Here is a 21,584-nt window from a genome sequence, read left to right as displayed (position 1 = left end):
ATTTTATTTAGGGACGATTTTAAGTATAATTTTAATTGGAACACAGCCTCTAATATTTGGTTTTTAATTTGGTTTTAGAAGGGTTTTATTTTTGTATATTGTTATTGTATCTGTTTTTAATATGCTGTGCACCGCCCTGAGTCCTGCGGGAGAAGGGCGGTATAGAAATTAAAATAATAATAATAATAATAATAATGTGGGAAGTAGGTTTTTATACCCCCTGAAGCCTTTTGTATTTCCTGTGTCACGTATTCTGACCTGAGTCTGGTGTTCCTTTCTGGTATTTTTGATGGTAGTGGGTTAGTCCTATTATCATATCCTGCTTCCCTGGTGCTGGGGCTAATTTCCTAGAGTTTGGGTGGGGTATGCAGATTTTAGGTGTCTTTGTCTTCTTGATCTCCTAGCTGGGGCCTTTCTGATGGTTTACATCTGCATTTGTACAGGGCTGGCTTCTGCTTGGGACAGAGAGACTTGGGGGCAGGGTTGGTTTCTGCTTTTAAAATCCTTTTGAGGAAAATATATTTTTCTGCCCTTTTAATATTTCCTTCTCTGGGGAGCTGACTTCCCTCACTTGGTTTTCACAAGCCTGGATTGCAAGAGTTCCAGCTGAAGGAAGAGATTGTATAAATTGCTGTTCTCGTCCCATCAATAATGGATTTCTTACATTTTACTTTATTTGAATTTCAAACATTCCTTCCTCAGAGAACTGATAAAAATCTACACTGTCCTTTTGTTACTGTATGTAGGATGGGAAACACTCACCTAGGGACTGGGGTAATTATTTCAGTAGTTTCTTCTGGTGGCAAAACAACTACATCATATATAAAGATGCTATTATTTTGCCTTTAGTATTCCCATCCAAAATTCCATCCCATAAGAATGTGCTGAAGGGACACTGAATGCATTTGAAGGGGAGATAGTAATCAAAGCCCCCCCCCCCCATCCTCAGTCTCCAAACTATTTTGACAGTTTGTAAGCCAGGTAAGGTGAAGGAATTAGAGAATGGTTTCTATAGGGGGTTTTTATAGGTTTTATGCATCGGCTACCAACAATGTGATCAACTCACCATTTCATATCAACTCTCCCTTACCTCAAAGGCACACACCTCACATACATACATAAACAAGTAGGCTCACAAAAGGGAAAAGAAAGAAAAAAACCAGAGCTCTTAAGTTTTAGCATCATGAACAGACAGTTTATTCTTCTATAGAACTTAAACTTTGCAATTTTCACTCTGCTTCAATTTTAACAATAGCCCTTAGATTTATATACCGCTTTATAGTGCTTTATTGCCCTCATTGAGCAGTTTATAAAGTCAGCATATTGCTCCCAACAATCTTGACTCCTCATTTTACCGATCTCAGAAGGATGGAAGGTTGAGTCAACCTTGCACTGGTCACAATCAAACTGCTGACAGTAAGCAGTGAGTTAGCCTGTAGTACTGCATTCTAACCACTGCGCCATCACAGCTCCTTTTTAACTTAAAGAAACATTTTCTTTCTGTTCAAGAGAGAGCTTTACCTTTTAGGTTAGTTGAAAGCACCCTTTCAGATGAATATAGATTACCAGCCTCATTTTTTGTCTTTTTTTATTTGTTTGTTTGCTATTTGATTTTTTCCCCATTTCCTATATACCACCATGCATGCCTTGTAGTTGTCCATGGCCCAGGGGTTGGGAACCCCTGCCCTAGTGGAATAAGTACACTTCCCTATCTTCTACCTTCAGTTTGCAAGCACAGGGGCCCCGGGATAGGATTCTCTTAGAGTACTGCCACCTCCTCTCTGCCTTCAATTTTCAGGCACCATGCTCTGAATAGGGTATAGGCACTCCTTTTTGGATTCAGAGACCAGGCTGGCAGTTGTCCAGATAAAGCTAAGCATGCAATCTCTCACAACTTCCTGAATCCTTCAAACCGATTCAAAACAACCTCACAGGAGTTTGGGTGCAATTGAAACTGACACAGAATGCAATCTATGGGCAGTGTGAAAAGGGGATCTCTCTACACACACATATAAACTCTCTCACACTCACTAGGGACAAGACAAAATTTATTGGGTACTTCCAACTCTGAAAACTCTGGTTCAAGCAATTATTTGGCCCAAAACCCGAACTCTCTTTAATAACTATGTTGAAATGGGCAGAATCCAGTCATGACCCTCAAGACAAATGATTTGGTGCTAGCTGAGTGAAATTAGCTAAGTTGGATCCATTCCTCCATGTCAGCCTAAGGTCCTAGCTGGGTTGCCAATTGTTAGAAGAAAAGTCTGGGTTCAATCTAGGCTGGGTCTTTCAAAGAACACTTAAGACGAATTGTTTGAAGCAGAGGTAAAATTTTATTTGAGAGCATGGCACATAATCACAGGAATCAAAGCTAGATTACAAAATTTGAGGTGATTAGTTCATATAAAAACCCTTCCTTTGTTTCTCCCAGTGACAGAGCTATCCCCTAGGACAGTGATGGTGAACCTATGGCACGCGTGCCAGAGGCGGCACTCAGAGCACTTTCTGTGGGCACGCGTGTCATGCCCCGGAGATGGCGAGGGACTGGCCCCTGCCGCCCTGGCCCTGCCCACCAGTCTGCCATGACCACTGCAGCCACGCTCACCCGGCACCCAGTGATAAATAAGTGGGTTTTGGTTTGCAGTTTGGGCACTGGGTTTATAAAAGGTTCGCCATCACTGCTCTAGGAATTATTAGAAATTGAAATTATCTGGATGGCCAAAAGAGGTGTTCTGGGGTTTGGCATTGCTGATCTTTTTTTCTCCCACTTATTTACTATATCAACTGGCTTTCTGTTTAATTAACATTGCAGGTAGATATATCAATCACAAAAAGGAAGGTTATCTTTATTTAAAACATATAGCCACCCATCTTTAAGACAACCTGGCTGGCTTCCAATACAATCATTTTAAAAACTAAAGCACTCCATTAAAAATATAAAATAATAAAAGCAAAAAATTGGCACTAATCCATGGTGATGTATGATTATCTGGTCATTTACCAGTGCTTGGATTAGAAAGCCAGGGGCTTTACAGAAGGCAAGGAAGGCAAACACCTGTCAAACTTCAAGGAGCAGAATATTCCATAGGGCAGGGGCTGGTCACAGGAAAGGTATGTTTCCTGATTCCCACTAGATGACAGTATTTGGGGAAGGGAACCAGAAATGTGTACACCTTATCTAGTAGGACAATAGATTTCCTTAAGGAAAGGTGCTCCCACAGGTAACCTTAAAAATCTCCAATGATGGAGCACCCACAACTTCTGAAGGCAACTTCTGTTCCACTGGTTAATTGTCCTCACTGTTAAGACGTTTCTCCTTCTCTCTTTGTTCAGTTTCCAACCATTGTTTCTTGTCCTGCCCTCTGGTGCTCTGGAGAATAGTTTGATGCCCTCTTTGTGGCAGCCCCTCAAATACTGGAATACTGCTATCATGTCTCTCCTATTTCTTCTTTTCTTTAGACTAGCCAAACCCAAGTCCTGCAGCTGTTCTTCATATGTTTTAGTCTCCAGGCCTTTAATCATTTTAATTGCTCTTCTCTGAACTTTTTCCAAAGTTTCAATATCTTTTTTGTAGTATGGTGACCAAAATTGGTTGCAGTATTCCAGATGTGGTCTTACTAGAGTTTTATAAAGCGCTCCTAACACTTCGCATGATCTTGATTCTATGCCTCTGTTTATACAACTCAGGATTGTATTAGCTTTTTTGGCTGCTGCTGCATATGCTGGCTCATAGTCAAGTGATCGTCCACTAGGACCCTAAGGTCCCTCTTACAATTACTGTTCTTGAGTCAGGTCTCACCTAATCTGTATTTATACCTTATTTTTCCTGCCTAAATGTAAAACTTTGCTTTTCTCCACATTGAAACTCATTTTGTTGGATAGGGCTCATTGTTCAAGTTTGTCAAGATCTTTTTGGATCCTAAGTTTATCTTCTGAAGTGTTGGCTATTCCTGCCAGTTTAGTGTCATCTGCAAATTTGATGAGTCCCCTCCTATTCCCTCATCTAAGTCATTGATGAAGATATTAAAGAGTACAGGGCCTAAGACAGAGCCTTGTGGTACCCCACTGCTTACTTCTTTCCATGTGGATGTAGTGCCATTGAGGACTACTCGCTGAGTATGGTTTGTCAGCCAGTTACAGATCCATTAGGTGGTGATGTTGTCTCTCCCACCTTTTTCTAGCTTACTAAGCAGCAGGTTGTGGTCTACTTTGTCAATACCTTACTGAAATCTAAGTATACTATGTCCACAGCGTTTTGCGGGTCTACTAATTTAGTCACTTTATCAAAGAATGAAATAAGATTGGTTTGGCATGATTTGTTTTTAACAAACTCATGCTAGCTGCTAGTTATAACTTTGTTTGCTTCTAGTTGTTTGCAGATCTTTTTTTGATGATCTTTTCCAGGATCTTCCCAGATATTGATATATTGATATTAAACTGATTGGTCTGTAGTTTCCTGGGTCCGTTTTTTTCCCCCTTTCTTGAAGATGAGAACCTTTTGAAGTTTAAGACACTGGTTGGATTATTTTCTATTGCTTGTATTTGCATTATATTGAATTTCAGTATGACATGGTCACTTTCACCCAAGGTTCCGGGATCTTGACAGACCTGAACATTGGGCATAATCTAACAAAATGAAATTCAATGGTGAAAAAAGTAAGGTTCTACATTTAGGCAAGAAAAACCAAATGTACAGGTATAGTATAGGTGATACCTTGCTCAATAGTAGCAACTGTGAGAGGGAACTTGGAGTCCTAGTGGACAATCACTTAAACATGAGCCAGCAGTGTGCTGCAGCTACCAAAAAAGCCAACACAGTGCTAAGCTGCATTAACAGAGGGATAGAATCAAGATTACTCTAGAAAGAATACAGAGAAGAGCATCAAAGATTATTAGGGGACTGGAGGCTAAAACATATAAGGTATGGTTGCTGGAATTGGGTATGTCTAGTTTAATGAAGAGAAGGACGAGGGGTGGCATGATAGCAGTGTTCCAATATCTCAGGAGTTGCCACATAGAAGAGGGAATCAAGCTATTCTCCAAAGCACTTGAAGGCAGAAGCAACAGATGGAAATTAACCAAAGAAAGAAGCAACCTAGAACTAAGGAGACATTTCCTGATAGTTAGAACAATTAATCGGTGGAACAACCTGCTCCCAGAAGCTGTGAATGCTCCAACACTGGAAATTTTTAAGAAGAGACTGGGCAGCCATTTTTTTGAAATGGTATAGGGTTTCCTGCCTGAGCAGGGCGTTGGACTAGATGACCTCCAAGTTCCCTTCCAACATCATCACTTCTTTTTTATTAGTAAGAATTAGGTCCAGTATAGCTTTACTTCTAGTTCCCTCCTCCACCTTTTGGATGATAAAGTTGTCAGCTAGATTGTTTAAGAATCTGTTTGATCTCCCATTCGCTGCAGAGTTTGTCTCCAAGTTGATAGCTGGATAGTTGAAGTCTCCCATTACTACTGTGGTATGCTTCCTACTGTGGTATGCTTCCTACCAGTTTGTAACTGGTTGGTAAAGAGTTTATCTATTTCTTCTGATTGCTTGGGAGGCCTGTAATATACACCTATGGCAATGTCACTTTTTCCCTTTTATATTGACTCTTACACATTCTGGAGGGATTTTATCTTTGATAAATGCCTTTCTATAGATATGTAGGGTTCTCTTACATATAGTGCAACTCCCGCTCCTCTTTTTGTAGATCTATTTCTTTTGAACAAATTTGTATCCATCCATCAGTCCATTCCAGTCATGGGTTTTGTCCCATCAGGTTTCTGTAATGCCAACTGTGTCATACCATCCTCGTGTACTATTACTTCTAGTTTACCCTGTTTGTTCACCAAGCTTTGAGCATTTGTATATAAGCATTTAAGACATTTATGCCTGTCTATGGGTATGTTTCCTGCATCTCCTGATTGTTGTTTGAGTTTTTCTTTTTTTCTCATTACTCCCCACCTCATTGTTTGATTTGTTTTCTTGGGATTTATGACTGGTTTTGTGTTCTAGAGATTCTAAAGATTAGTCACCCTTTCCCCTTAATATTAGTTTAAAGCCCTCCTGATGAGTTGGGCCAGTCTTTTTCCGAGTATATTTTTCCCTGTTTTCATGAGGTGCAGTCCATCCCTTGCCAAGAGTCCTTCACATAGGAAATTCAGCCCATGGTCCAGGAAACCAAAGCTTTCTTGGCAACACCAACCCTTTAGCCAGTAGTTTATTTCTAGAATTCTTTTTTCCCTCAATGGGGGTTGGCCTTTCGTTGAGAGTACTGATGAGAACACTACTTGTGCTTCTAGCTCCTTAACTTTATTGTCTAGTTGCTTATAATCTCTCAATATTGTACTCAGGTTCTTTGTTGTGTCATTTGTCCCATTGTGAAGAAGGAGGAAAGGGTAGTAATCTGTGGACCTAATTATTTTGGTTAGGTTCTTGGCCACATCTTTGATTTTTGCTCCAGGGAGACAACATATCTCCCTGGATTGTATGTCCAGTCTGCAGATGGCTGATTCTGGCTGATTCTGTTCCTTTGAGGATTCAGTACTGCACAATCCAGTATTTTTTCCCTGATCCTCCATTCTTCCCCATATTTTTTCCATTTTCCCCTCATTACACAATTAGAATTCTTGGTACTATTGATGTATACAGAGTTAGATATAAACATCTTCATCATATTTTACTAATATTATACAAAATAACAATAATATAAATTCATAAATCAATATCCTGGTTTTTGTGCTCTTGTTAATGTTTAATTTCACATCAATATTTAAAGTATCTTTGTCAGTTATGATTTTCTCAATATTAATTACATTTATATAACTAAAAATTTTATTCATACCAGTCTTCCTCTTATTTACATATTTCTCATATCAAAAGAAGAGGAAAAAAATGCTATTTTAATTCTAAATCATATCTTTCATTATAAAGGTCTAACTATATCTAAGGGCCATCCATTCTTTTGACCATATTCAAACAAGTACTTATACGTATGATGCCCCCTCTAATAGGTCAAATCTTCTATTTTTTAAATCTAACTCTCGCTTTCTTTCTTTGCCAAGTAGCTTTCCAAGCCAAGGCAATTAAATCACCCAGCAATTTTCTTTCTATTTTTATGAAAGTTTCTTGGTATGAGGAAGACAATTTAGGTAGGGTATTTTTGAGGGGAAATTCCGCCCCTTTATGTTCCTTAAGCAACCCCCATATTCTTTCCCCCTCGATTTCTCCCCTCATCTTTTGTCTCCCAAATTGTAACATTTCCCCTGACAGCTCTATGTTCCATTCCCCAAAATTTTCTTCCTTATCATCAGGTGCATCTTGTAAGCTTAAAGGGTAAAGAGTCTTTTGCATTATTATGGGTAAGTCTTGCAGTATTTTATTTATGTATAGTAGCTTATATTTCCTTTTTTTCATCTCTTCTGTCTCTAGGTCCATTTTCTCTGCTTCATCTTCCGATCTCTGATTTATTTGTTCATACTTTGTACTCGTTGTCTGGGAACTTTCTAGTTGTAGATTTAATTTGGAGATTTTCTCATTTATATTATCTAAATTATTTTTAGTCTCATTGTGGTTTCTTTTTATGTCATCTTTGTATGCAAAATTGTTTGGTGAATTAGTTGTAGCATAGAGTAATTCCTTCTGAAAAGTATTTGTTTTTTCTTGAGTCATCAAAGATGATTAAGGGACTGGAGCCTAAAACATATAAGGAACGGTTGATGGAATTGGGTATGTCTAGTTTAATGAAGAGAAGGATGAGGGCTGACATGATAGCAGTGTTCCAGTATCTCAGGGGTTGCCACATAGCACCTGAAGGCAAGACAAGAAGCAATGGATGGAAACTAACTAAAGAGAGAAGCAACCTAGAACTAAGGAGAAATTTCCTGACAGTTAGAACAATTAATCAGTGGAACAACCTGCCCCCAGAAGCTGTGAATGCTCCAACACTGGAAGTTTTTAAGAAGAGACTGGACAGCCATTTGTCTGAAATGGTATAGGGTTTCCTGCCTGAGTTGGGGGTTGGACTAGATGACCTTCAAGGTTCCTTCCAACTTTATTGTTGTTGTTATTATTCCTGGAGATCCTGTGATATCACCAGTCTCAATAAAAGTAGAACAACGCTTCCTTTAGCTTTCTGGTCTTTATATGCAGCCTTTATAATCCAATAGATTTTAGAGTATAGGTCCAGTCCCAAAAGCAATATTTTATAGTGATCCTTTGTCTCAGGCTTCCAAAAATTGTCAGTCAGGCAATATTATAACCCACAGTGTTCAAAGTGTTCAACCTCCCTGAAAACAGCTCAAAAGATTATCCCAGCCAGACATAATCAAAGGTCAAGTTTTTCTTTCTCTTCCACTAGCTCTTAAGATTAAAAGTCCAAGCTCAGTGGGTATTTATAATCCAACAAGGTCAAGGTGATAAGTATGCCAAAATATTTTCCTTTATTGCCAGCTGTTCTCCCTTAGGCTAGGAATCACCAAACAGGCAGGAATCTAGTTATAGTGCTGTACTCAGATCCACCACTAGATGTCATTTAAAATCCATTTTCCACTCTTAAAACAAAGGATTGATTTCTAATATTTCCCCTCAGTTTTTTGTTCAGAGAAAAACTCTTAATAATTATCTCAGTTTTCAAATTTCAAAACTGTAGTTTTATATTATTTCCACTTCAATATTATGTATTTCTGTCCCGCATAGACATTAAAATGCCACTTCTGTAACATTCAGAGGTTTTTAACTTCTTGGGAGCCTTTCCCAGGAAATTCAGTTGTAAAATAATAAAGAAAGGATCAATATTCTCATCTAGTTCCAAACATGCTGTTTATGCTGTGTTAATTGGTGTTTTTCTTCGGTTGTCAGCAGCTAATGGCTGGCCATAGGAATGTAGCCAGTCTTTCCCCTGCTGGTTTGGAGAGCTTTTCTCAGATCGAACGGATTGACGAGACATCCCTCCTTCTTCATCGCCTCTTCGGGGCGACTTTAAGCCCTTTTTAGGGCCCCCAGCAGGGCGAAATCAGGCGCGGAAGGCAGAGCCCTGCCTTCCTGTGTCCCGTTCTGCTGCAACGCAAAACCGGAAGTCTGTTGATGTGACTCTTTTAGGGGTAATTTGGTGTTTCTTTGCTAGGTGTCTACATGTGTTCTTTGAGGGGGGGTTGTGGATCTACCAAATAAACATTCTACCAGGCAATGTTTATTTGAATGGGTTGCCATCTGTGGCCAATGTCAGACTCTTTGTCAAATTTGTTATTTTTTGTTTTAGTGTTATTTCTCCCCTTTTGCCCTAGAAAAGCTTGGAACCTGGGGAACAGGAGAAGATTAAATGACAGGGAAAGTTTTGACTTCCTTCCTACAATGGCATAGAGGGGGTTGTCCTATAATCTTACAGCACTATTTTTTTTAAAAAAAATCCCTTCATATGAGTAGTGAACTACCTTAAATTAGGACCACCAAATCACTCCAAAGTTCATCTATCAGTTTACAGGAAATCTGTTTTCTTTGTTCTGACATGTCCTGAACTCAGTCCAGGAATCATTGTTCTATATAGCCTTTGTTTGAAATGTTATACTTGTCATTAAGGCCAGTATCAATTACTATTGCCTTTGCTTCAACTAAGTGTTACACAGCATCTCCAATTTGGCACTAAATTATTTTCCTAAGCAGTTTTACATGATTTATACAGAGCATTATTTTTATTCCATTCTGATGTCTAACTCTATGTTCCTCATTCTCATCAAAAATGAATTTTAGACATTAGGCCCTGATTTTTCCCTAAGGCATTCTTCTTCCTTCTATTCAGCAAAATGCAACTCCATCTTCTCTGCTTTTAACTGAAAATACTTAAATTAGAGAAAAGTGATTGATTTGTTATATTCTTTATATAAACTTGTAAATCAGTAGAATTTTAATGCTGGTTTGAACTGATTCTTTCCTGATCTTTTCAAGCTAATGGTTCTTCTTCATTCAAGAACTGGAATAAATGATGTGAATTTATTAATTCCATTTTTTTTTACTCAGGGAGAGTTATTCTTAAATTAGGAAACAAGAAAGTATATATATATTTTATATAGAACAGATTTCTATAAAAAAGAAATCTGGTACTAGTTGCTAGACATATACATGTACATGTATAAGTTTATAGGTATATGTATACCTACAAAAGGAGAATCATAAAAGTTCCTGTCATTTAGGAATGTTTTAGTTAAAAATAACATTTTGAATTATGCCCATAAAATATTGTGCGTGCGTGGTGCGTGCATATGTTTGTGTGTTCACACTGAAATTCTGTTTCCAGATGTTTAAAGTTTATATCTCTGAATATATTTATTGTATATTTGAAAATATCAGAAAATAAAATGTACTATATAAATACAGCTGTTATATATGCAAAATTAAGGGTTTTTTCATGTATTGTTCTTTGAATTAAGAAATATATATTTTTAGGTAGTAGCTTTTAAGCATTGATTTATTTAGGAATGTATATATCTTTCAAAGCAAAAGTTCTCGATGAAACTGTATTAGCTTTTGAAGCAGAACTTTGCTAATACTGCCTCAGAGCTGAAAATGAACTATTAATACACACTTTAACCGAAGTAGAATTTGTTGTCATTTGTATTACTAATGTAAGAAATGCAGGAAAGCACCCTTTTATTATTTTGTTATTGCTATGTAAGAATACACAGTCTTTGGTTCAACAATTCAAGAGAATATACAATACAGACAGGGAACATTTGGAATAGCATGATATTTTAAGATTGTGAGGAAATTATAATTCTGTGTGTTGGCACCACACATGCTAAATTAAAATTTGTTTTATTGTTGAATAAGCCTGCTTTTCATACATAATATTAAAACTTATATATAGTTTAGAATCCATAATGATTGAGTTCATACATTGTGCTAACCAAATCTAAACAAGCTCTACAATAATTTAAATAGCAGTGAAAATGGAATGAAGGGTTTAGTTGATAACAAATTAATCTAGATTATAATTCTATAAGCATTATAAAATACATTTACTAATTCTAGTCACTCTTGTGTGGGGATAATATTTTAAGGATTACACCTGTTATCCTATTATTTTAATAAATATGTTTTTATGACTTAAATTCTTTTTTATTCCTGAAAAATGTTATGTTCTTAGATAATTATTAATACTTATCAAATCTGTATTTGTTTTATTGCAGAAAAATAAACAAGTGCTACAGGGGCCGTTCTTGTCCAATAATTGTGCATTGCAGGCAAGTATATATTTTTTTAAAACAATGCATATGAAACTTACATGTTAATAGCTTTGTACATTGATTTATTAAATAATCAAATCAAATGCCTTATAATTCTGACGAGTTCATATTTTCTGCAGAAATTCTTGACAATCCTCTTATATAGACTGGTTTCTTAAGAAAAGATTTTTCTTAAATTATCTAAAACTTATGGTCAGATCTCAGCCAAATGATTACAGAAATTGTTTCTTTTTAGGAAGAAGTAGCATACACATTTAATATATATTGCAATTGTACATATTTTTGCTTGGGCAAAAAATGTATTGAGTCAAATGGAATTTACTTTTTCATAATATAAACCCTGCTGTGTAGGATTATACTACTACAAAAAAATAGCCCTTTTCATCTGTTACTGAATTGCATTTAACACACATTTTTAAAAAATCTTTAAATTGTTGCTCATAGTGCAGTAATAAGATATAATTACCATGTGTGTGTATATTGTGATCTATTCACAATTATGTTTTATAGAAAATTCAGACTGCCCGTATCTTCTGAGGCTGTTTTGCCATACAGTTTTACAAGACCTGAAGAAGTAGAAGAAGCAGGGTTTATATTATGAAAATGTTAAATAGGAATGAACTTATGGTAAAATAACTTTTGTCATTCTTTATGACAATAAGAAATACTTTGTAATCCGGCTGAAAAATGGATTCCTAAATAGATTACTGTATATATTTTGTTTTATCACCAGAATGCGCAGGTTGAGTATTTAATCCAAGAATTGCATTAGTTCCAAAAATTCATTAACATTACAATGTAAGTGATTTTTTTATAGGCGCAGGAATGTGTTTTTTAAAATTTATGTACATTATTATGACCAAGTCTGTTATTTTAATGAACAAAAATGTCTCTGTTTCTTATTTTTAATTTATTTTGAGCCCCTTGTCTAGTGACACCTAAGCATCATTCTGTGGCTAATAAATTTGAAACAGCAAATTACCTTTCACTCAGATTGTACGCAACATTTCACTATTGTTATCATATCTTTTTCTTCCTGCAATGTCTCAAAACTTTCTATATATTAAGAAAAATTAAAATGAATAATCACTTCAAATGGATTCATTCTTTTTCATGGAAGTATTGTCAAAAAGCCCGTTATAGGTTAGAAAGTGGGAAAAAACACAAAAGGAAAACTGCTGAAATCTTAATAATGTTTGCTTGCAATAGATACGGAAAGAAAAACATTTCCAGATAAAAGCTGACCCCTTTTGAAGGCAGGAAAACTATATTCAGATTACAAATCTTGACATATTTACACTGCTCTATGACAAATTTCCACTTTTGTTGTCATTCCTAAGCAGTAATTCCATGAGCAGTTTAAAAATAATGCACAGAATATGCATGGCAACTTTTTTTAATTGTTTTTCTGTAGAAATGAAAGAAAGAAAGTAGTTAGCCATATCTTTTTTCCAGACTCAGGTGGCTGGTATCCAATTTCTCTGTGAAGAATAATGTGCCCTTTAAATAACAAAAGGTTTTTCACAGCAGGAGGAGAAGCAGGTCAGCTTGCAGAGCCAGGAAAGTTTTGGAAATTTAGAGAGTGCTATCATTTGGGGAAAATGCATTTTGCTCTTTTTGATTTTTTCCTAACAGGCCAATTTGAACAGCTTTTCATTATGCAGGCAGGTTTCTATACTTATTTGTGTTAAATAAAAAAAATGACATTATTCCCAAATATGTGTATTTTTGTCTTCAGAGGAATAAATTCTTTATTCAAAGCTTTACTGTTCATATGCACACAGACCAAGTAATATGTATGAATAATTCATTTTTTAAAAAAGTTTTTTTCTGTCACTATTACCTAACTATATGATGTGCTTCTCCATCTCAGCTTAGTCCCCTAGTTATATTTACATCTTAAAAAGATAAACTCTATTTTGTTAGGATTTTTTGCACATTGAATTAGATTTTTTTTCTCATTGTCTATAGTGATGGTGCAGGAAGAACTGGAACCTACATCCTAATTGACATGGTTCTCAATAAAATGGCCAAAGGTGAGAATAAAAAGTGATGCCGTTTTAGAGTTCTGCAATATCCTATCCTTTTCATAGAAAGGCCTCAGACAAATTTTGAGAGAAATTGTCCTTGTCTGAATTTGATACTGATCTTTTTTCCTGTAAGGTTTCTTTATAAATAGTTTGACACATGTGGTTAAAAAAAAGTATAGGCTGTATTTTCATTATCTATGTAATTTCAAATAAGAAAAAGTAAAAGATAAATAATTAGTGTTATTTCCTTAAGTCTGTATGTGTTCATTTCCTCAGCTGCATAGTTATGTTCAATAGTTTTTTCTGGTTTGGTGATTATTCTGAGATCATGAGATTATTCCCAATCTGAAATTTGAAGAATTCCATCAGTTACATGTTTTTAGTACCTAAATTTAATAGACTAGTTTAGGTATTCCTGATCAAAAGGTTTCCATGAATCCTTAAGTGAACAGAAACTGACACCATTCCTATATTACATATTTCTGCAGATCTGAATGCATGCCTATTATGTATATGCAATTATTTATATATTCAAAATAAGAAATTAGTGAATATAGCAGGCACAAAAGTTTGAAACCCCTTCTTGTTTACTCACTGCTACTTTATTTTAATTGTGAAATTGTTAATAAAGCCCCAAAACATAATGGACTCTTTAGTCCAATACGTGAAAACAATTCCATTGTTAACTAAATACTCGAACCTTCTAACCCTTTTGGTTCTGGTTGCTGTTCTGTCATGTTTTAATGATGGTGGGTTCCTCTGAGTAGTTTTATGACATTGGATAGCAGTGTGTTTCAGCTCTCACTGTACTTTGGGCTGCTACCTTCCTTTCTTTCTGGGCTCCTAGATGTACCTTCATTTTAGCTGCCTTTCATACCACCTGTGCTTTTACTTCAACTGCTTCTGAACCTGATTGTGCTCCTCCCAATTTTAAGGGGACTTTCCTTTTATTGAACTCGGCACATTTGTGATTAGACACTGTCTCTGTTCTCTTTTGGACACCAATAGTGATGAATACAGTATTACTTGAGCATGTGGACTGCCCAGAGTGGCAGATGTGCCCAGAAAGTGCTGGAGATGTTGAGACATGGGAAGAGAGGGAAGATTTAACTGTCAATCTTTCCTGGGAATATGGAATTTCTTTGAGAATTTGTGGGATGGTGTTTGTGTACTATGATGCTGCTCATTGAGATGTCTGAGGATTGCTTTACTGGTTGTAGCATACTGCCTGTATTTCTTTCTGTTTCTATGTTCAAATTGTTCGCATTTCTTGTCCAGGCATGTTCAAGTTCCATATGGATCTTTTGCACTGCTCCAAGATTTTCAGTGACATTCAAAGCTGATCTCAGCCTTGTAAAGCTGCCCTGCTTTATAGCATTCTCTGCTTCCTTTGGGCTTTCTTCTTTTCTTGGGCTCTTCCAGACTTGTTTTAAGCTTGTTTTGAGACTTGTTTTGGCTCCTTTTTTAATTCTTCTTTTTTCCTGGCCTGGGAGAGTAGCATAGTCTATGTTTTAGGTTTCACTGCTCTAAAATTTGGGAGATGGAATTTCACTAAGTTACTTATCAACACTGACCCACATCATTTGAATTGAATTTAACTTGCAGCAATTCCCAAATATGTTGCTATACAATCTGGCCACTAGAGGGTGTCTAGATTTATTTGTTTACTGTATATATTTATTTTGTAAGATTTAGAGACCGCTAGACTCAAAAGGTTTCTGCATGGTTTACATACTGTATTAAAATTCACAGTCTTGAAAAGAAAAAGAAAAATAACACCGCAAAGTGACTCCAAAATGAAAAAAAAACCCACAATGGAATAATACCAATTTCCCCAAAACTGGCAGAGGTTCAGCAATCATGCTGCCCCCCAGGCCTGAGAGCAAAGCCAAGTTTTCAAAGTCTTATGGAACACAACATTGCCACCAGGAAGCATTTACACTGTCGTTCACTTTGGCCACTAGAGAATTTGCTGTGGTTGTCTCCTAGCAACAGCAAGCCACAGATTTCTATGCAAAGGCTTGAAGCTTGCTTTTTTATGGACATATGCTTCTGTGGGTTTTCTGCTTTGTTTCTTTTTCTCAAAGGCACTCAAATCAGCTAGAGAAGTTGGCTAAGAAAGAACTGGCTGAACTCTGTGCAGCCTTGATCAGCTTATGAACAGAGGAGGCAGGAGATGTTTCAGGCAGGAGGTACTTTGGCTAGTCAAGTAGACTCTGATTATTCTGAAGGCTTTGCAATCAAATAGTGAACTGTTTTTAAACTGTTTTTTAGTATTCTGATCTCGTAAGACTACAGATCATAAAGTTTGCTGCCAGATAATATTCAAACCTATTGTTATTGCTAATTTTCTTATGTTCCACTGTAACTTAAATTTTATCTTATAGAAAAAAGAAGACTTTGATTTGCATGTACTATAGATAAAATCCTCTCAGTTCCCAGTAGTTGCTGGTTGTTTCAGAGGAAGAGATCTTAAAATGGCAAGAAATTACAAGATAAAAAGAATTCAGTTTGGTACGGACTGCTGGGATCTGGCAATCATATCTTAATAACAGTTTGTGTGAGCACTCTGGAAACTTTTGGGGTCAGATTGCACCCAAATTGGTTTATCTTCCAGATTTAACTGGTTTTGATGTGAGTGATTACAGCCACTAACATGAACAGGACAATCTATGCTGAGCAGGCTAGATTATTGAATCTATGATATTACTTTATGGAATATTTTGGGACAAAACTGTCATGGATAGAAAATGGAAATGAAATAGTGGAATATAATTTCACTAACACAAATGTTCATACATTATATTAAGCCATGGTTTATTTAACTGGGGTTTCTATAATGTCATAAATCAGAAGTGACTATACTAAGTCTCCAGGATTACACACAATCTTCAGAAAATTTGGATAAGACTTAAGGGACTTTTGAAATGTATGTAATTATAATGCTATAACGTGAGAGGAGAAAAATATAAGTAGTCCTCAACTTACAATCACAATTAAGCCCAACATATCTGTTGTTAAGCAAGACAATTGTTAAGAGACAGTTTTTATTTAACAAATGTGTTACTGGTAGTCCTTGAGTTACAACCACAGTTGAGCTCAAAATTTATGTTGCTAAGTGAAACATTTGTTAAGTGAGTTTGTCCCATTTTACGACCTTTCTTGCCACAGTTGTTAAGTGAATCGATGCAGTTGTTAAATTAGTAACACGATTGTTAAGTGAATCTGGCTTCCCCATTGATTTTGCTTGACAGAGGATTGCAAAAGGTAATCACATGACCCCAGGACTTTGCAACCCTCATAAGTATGAGTCAATTGCCAAGTGTCTGAATGTTCATTATATGACCATGGGGATGCTGCAACCATCATAAGTGTGAAAAATGGTCATAAATCAGTATTTTCAGTGCTATTATAACTTTGAATGGTCACTAAATGAACTGTTATAAATTGAGGACTATCGGTATTAAAATACATGACCAGACAGAAATTAAATAAATTATATTTAGTTTCAATTTAATATAAATGAAACAAAATGAAATTAATTTCACTCTATTAAAGAGTATCCAGAAGCATCGGCTGGTGCAGAATGCAATGATGCATTGTGGTGGAAGAACAAAAGAGCAATTCAGATGCCTGCTGGCAAAATAGGGCTAGCTGGGGGGACATTAGCAGTAGATGGGTGAGGGAACGGGTTTTGGGGGATATGCTAGAATGGAGGGCAGAGGTCCATTTTTCCTCAATTGTGGCGCCATAGTTTCCCTACTTCCAACAAAATAGCAAGCAGTTTCATGGGCCAGCCAAGGAAAACAAGGAAGAGACTTCTTTGAGGCTCTTCTGAGGGTTGTGAATTGAGGGCAAATAATGCAATCCCATATTATATGCAGAAGGAAGAATGACCCAGCAAGTCACAGGTTATCTAATCCCTTTTAATGTTCCAAAAGTGCCTGAAAATATGGCTTTGTCATCAGGATTGGGAGTCCCAGGGAACTGAAGATGCTCTTTGAGCCTTCTCCTGTGGCTCCCAGCCTCCTCTGCCATTTGCAGAGAGAAAGACAGAGACAGAGAGAGGCACTTGCGCTTCCCTTCTCTCTCTCTCTCTCTCTCTCTCTCTCTCTCTCTCTCTCTCTCTCTCTCTCTCTCTCTCTCTCTCTCTCTCTCTCTCTCTCTCTGTGTGTGTGTGTGTGTGTGTGTGTGTGTGTGTGTGTGTGTAAAAAAGAGAGTGGCTTCATGCTGTTCTCTGACAAGCTGACAAGCTTATTGGGCAGGGCTCCTGCCTTGGCTGCATCTCAGTAGGAAGAAGGAAGGGCAGGAGAGAGCCAGCTCAATAAGAATGTATGTCAGCTTGTTGGAGAACAGCTTGAAGCCAGCTTGCCAGGTGAGCAGAAGATCGGAGGGGAGAGAGAGAGAGAGAGAGAGAGAGAGAGAGAGAGAGAGAGAGAGAGAGAGAGAGAGAGAGAGAGAGAGAGAGAGAGAGAGGGAGGGGGAGAGGAAAGAGAAAAAGAGAGGGAGAGAAAGAGAGAGCACAGCACCCTCTATTTCTTTTTAATTAAACTCTTCAATCAAGCCTCCCCCTTCTGGCGCGCACACATGTTTTGCAGCTCCCAGTGTTTTCTTTTCTGTGGGAAACGGGTCCAAGTGGCTCTTTGAGTGTTTTTGGTTGCCGACCCCTGGGCAACCTGTGAATGTTGAAAACTAGAGAACTTCATTCATGGTGAATGCTCCAACACTGGAAGTTTTTAAGAAGAGACTGGACAGCCATTTGTCTGAAATGGTATAGGGTTTCCTGCCTGAGCAGGAACTAGATGAACTCCAAGGTCCCTTCCAACTTTATTATTATTATTATTATTATTATTATTATTATTATTATTATTATTATTATTATTATTATTAATAATAATAATAATAATAATAGTTGTTGTTGTTGTTGTTGTTGTTGTTGTTGTTATTACTTAAACTGCTTTTTTAGATGGTCTGCTTCCTCTGCACTTTCTCTTTGCAATTAAGTTTTATTGATTCACAGGTTACCTAATTTGAAATAGTAATTATTTATAATTATATGAAATTGACTAGCAGGTGTAGTACTTGAGGTTTTCCATACTAAGAAACATTATTGTGGTGTACCTGGTTTCGCTTTTTTGTTCACATGTTGATCAAAAATAAACAATAAATCCAGCACAGAATATTTGTCTTACAATCATGATCTTACACATCATGATTTGATGCACATCATGGAACTGCTTCACCAGCTCTGCTGTCCTCAATTATTTCAAGTTATCCTTCTCTCTTAAGGAACTCCACCTTTTCTCACTTCTGGTTTTATATACCTGACATGCATGTCCAGACAACTGTATTATTTCTTTCTGTCCCTTCAGATTTTTTCTCCAAATCCATTTTTCTGCAAAGCAAACCTTTTTAGTGTTGTCGCCTTCCTCTAAGTAATATTGGAATAATTATTGATATTAACCATTATATTATTAATATCTGTGAAGACTTTTAAAAATCAATAGCAAGTGCAGGAGACCAACTTTTAAGGACTACATCACATAGTAAAAGGAAAGGTATACTGCATCCTCTCACTGTGTTGCCAAAATAACATGCCTGAGTTGCTGTTTTATGTCCACATATTCAATTATATCATGTTGATGAATGATAACTCTGTATGTCACCCTCAGATAAAGAAATATCAGTACTGTTTTGATTTGTATTGTTGACAGGATATCTGCTTTCTTTCTGATAAATTTATATGAGAGGAATTCATAATAAGAAAGAGAACATCTAGAAACTTTAGAAGATAAGTGTTGCTTTTCTATTCTCCAGCATGATGAGTGGAGAATCCACCGGTGGGTTGTCTCAGCCTTCTTGCTCAGATAAGACTGAGTCCAGGAAGTTGCCACGCCTCCCGCTGGGCTAGACTGCCTAAATCTGTAGTTCATATGGAACCAATGGATGCTTTTCTTCCAAGAATAATAGCAATGGAGCCAAGGATCATTTGTTTTTTATTGGGATGGCAACACTGAAGTCTTGTCAAAAATTGTGTGTGTATGTGAACCTACTATTAAATTCCAAAACACATTTATCGCATGGTTGTTAATGATATATTTAGGGTGGCATCATTTGACCCTAAATGCATGCACTTAAAGGGAAGGGAAAAATTCTCTGCTTCCATTTTCCCTCTTTGTGAAATTTTAGAGTCAGCTTTTCAGAACAAGATGTTTGTTCTTGTTCTTGTAAAATATTTTGCACATTGATGGTGCTATATTGCATATACAGTATATTGCATCACGATCAATTTAAGAAATTTGTATGTCCAGTCCAAGCTTGCCATGCTCAAAAACATGTATCACAATTTTTCGGACAAATTCCTTTGAAATCAGGTGGTAAACTATATATTCCACAAGGAATTTCTGAACTAAAAATAATTATATAGAAAAATATGTAAGATACAGAATCATAAAAACCATCATACACTAAAATCCTATTTAAGAAATTGACCCAATTGCTGATTTATCAGTAGGGCAGCTAATAGAGCTGGATTAGTTTCAAGAGAAAATCAGCTTTCCCAGAAAAAAAAAATCCTCTCAGCCCAATCTTTCTGTTGGCCAACACAGCGCTCCATGAACCAATGGAACCTCAAAAAAATCAATCTATGCACTGTCTAACATGAAGCTGCATTAGTTAATTAGTAAATCTCTTACCCCAAAACCAGTCGCTCAAGGCAGACATCTACACCAGGGGTCCCCAACCTATGGGCCGCAGCCCACTACTGGGCTGTGGCCTCTTGGCTACCAGGCCACATGAATGGCTGGCCAGTGTGCACACGTGTGCATGCACTCCTCCTCTCGCAATAGCACTGCCCCAAGCATCATGCAGGTGCTAGCCCTGCCCTGAGCATTGTGTGGGCACTAGCCCTGCACCCAGCTTCACAAAGGCACTAGCCTTGTCCCCAGCATTGCACGGGCACTTGCGCTGCACCTGTTTGCATCGCACGTGCACACGCGGCCCCATGCCTCCCCTTTCCTTTCCCTCTAGGCCACCAACCTAGAAAGGTTGGAGACCTCTGATCTACTCTATCAATGCAGACTGCCATTACTTTTTGTGTCCTCTCACACACATAGCCTACTTCAGATTAATACTGAAGTCCCTACATTTCCAGCACTGAATGCAGCTGTAAATGCACCTGACTCCCTTAAACTGGTCCTGGATAAAGGTACCTGTATTATGAAACTATTTACTTTTTCATTATATCTGTGTAATGGCATCTGAGTAATATACTGATTCATACTGTGAATATTTTTTCTGTATATATTTTATGTATATACAGAATATATAATGTCATTTTTCCCTGAATCAGTTACCAGTGACTACTTGGTGAATAATATTAATGTTGGAAGGTCTTAGAGGATGATTAAAAGACCTACAATAGCTCAAGCTATGCTACTAGGACAAGATTATATCAATTGTGTCATGTATGAATATGACCCCATCTCCTTAACTCCTTAGCTAGCCACACGGAACTGTTAAATCTATTTTTATCTTGAAACTGGCATATAATATTAATAAAGCCATAGTTATTAATAACTACATAATGTAAAGAAAAAATGCATGAACTACAGATACTCAAAAGGTTAATCCAATGATACATAAGGCATTTCAATTTTCTATAGCGCTTTTCCCCTGATATTATTATTGTTATTATTATTATGGATCATTGCACAGTCAGCCAGATGTTCAGACTGGATTTGGCATTTTGTCTACCTATCGAGTCCTTACCAAGGACCTGTGATAGGCAGATGTGGATGTTTGATGTTATTACAGATATCGTCGCAGGATGGAAGCAGTTCCTAGTAAGGCTGCCTTTTGCAATTGACTAATGGCAAATTTGTCAATGCCAGTGGTGTTCAAGTGGTGCTCCAGTTGTTTTGGGATTGCACCCAAGGTGCCTATTACTATTGGTACTACCCTTGCTTGCCTTTGCCACAGTCTTTCTATTTCTATTTGTAGATCTTTGTATTTTGTTATCTTCTCTAGTTCTTTCTCGTCTATTCTGCCGTCTCCAGGCACTGCCACGTCCACTATCCAGACTTTTTTGTCTTTCTTATCGACAATTGTTAAGTCCGGGATGTTATGTTGCAGGTGCTTGTCTGTTTGAATTCTGAAGTCCCAGAGCAGTTTAATTTTATCATTTTCTATGACTTTCTCTATTTTATGATCCCACCAGTTCTTGCTTACAGGCAAATGATATTTCTTGCAGATCTTCCAATGCACCATTGTTGCTACTTTGTCATGCCACTGCTTGTAGTCAGTCTGTGCGATCTTCTT

General features: G+C 37.0%; 1 protein-coding gene across 1 annotated transcript in view; it reads left to right on the top strand.

Moving 5' to 3' along the window:
- The window catches only part of PTPRN2 (protein tyrosine phosphatase receptor type N2), a 519,027-nt gene that overhangs the window by 475,764 nt on the left and 21,679 nt on the right, over positions 1-21,584 (top strand). Inside the window, exons 17-18 of the mRNA XM_029284276.1 lie at positions 11,179-11,232; positions 13,207-13,271. Of these exons, the coding sequence (XP_029140109.1) occupies positions 11,179-11,232; positions 13,207-13,271 (119 nt within the window). The remainder of the gene's footprint in view (positions 1-11,178; positions 11,233-13,206; positions 13,272-21,584) is intronic.

The sequence above is a fragment of the Protobothrops mucrosquamatus genome, unplaced genomic scaffold (assembly GCF_001527695.2).
Source record: "Protobothrops mucrosquamatus isolate PMUCROS unplaced genomic scaffold, P.Mucros_1.0 scaffold482, whole genome shotgun sequence".
Classification (NCBI taxonomy): Eukaryota; Metazoa; Chordata; class Lepidosauria; order Squamata; family Viperidae; genus Protobothrops; species Protobothrops mucrosquamatus.
The sequence above is the reverse complement of the archived record's forward strand: the minus strand, read 5'-3'. Positions and strand labels throughout refer to the sequence as shown.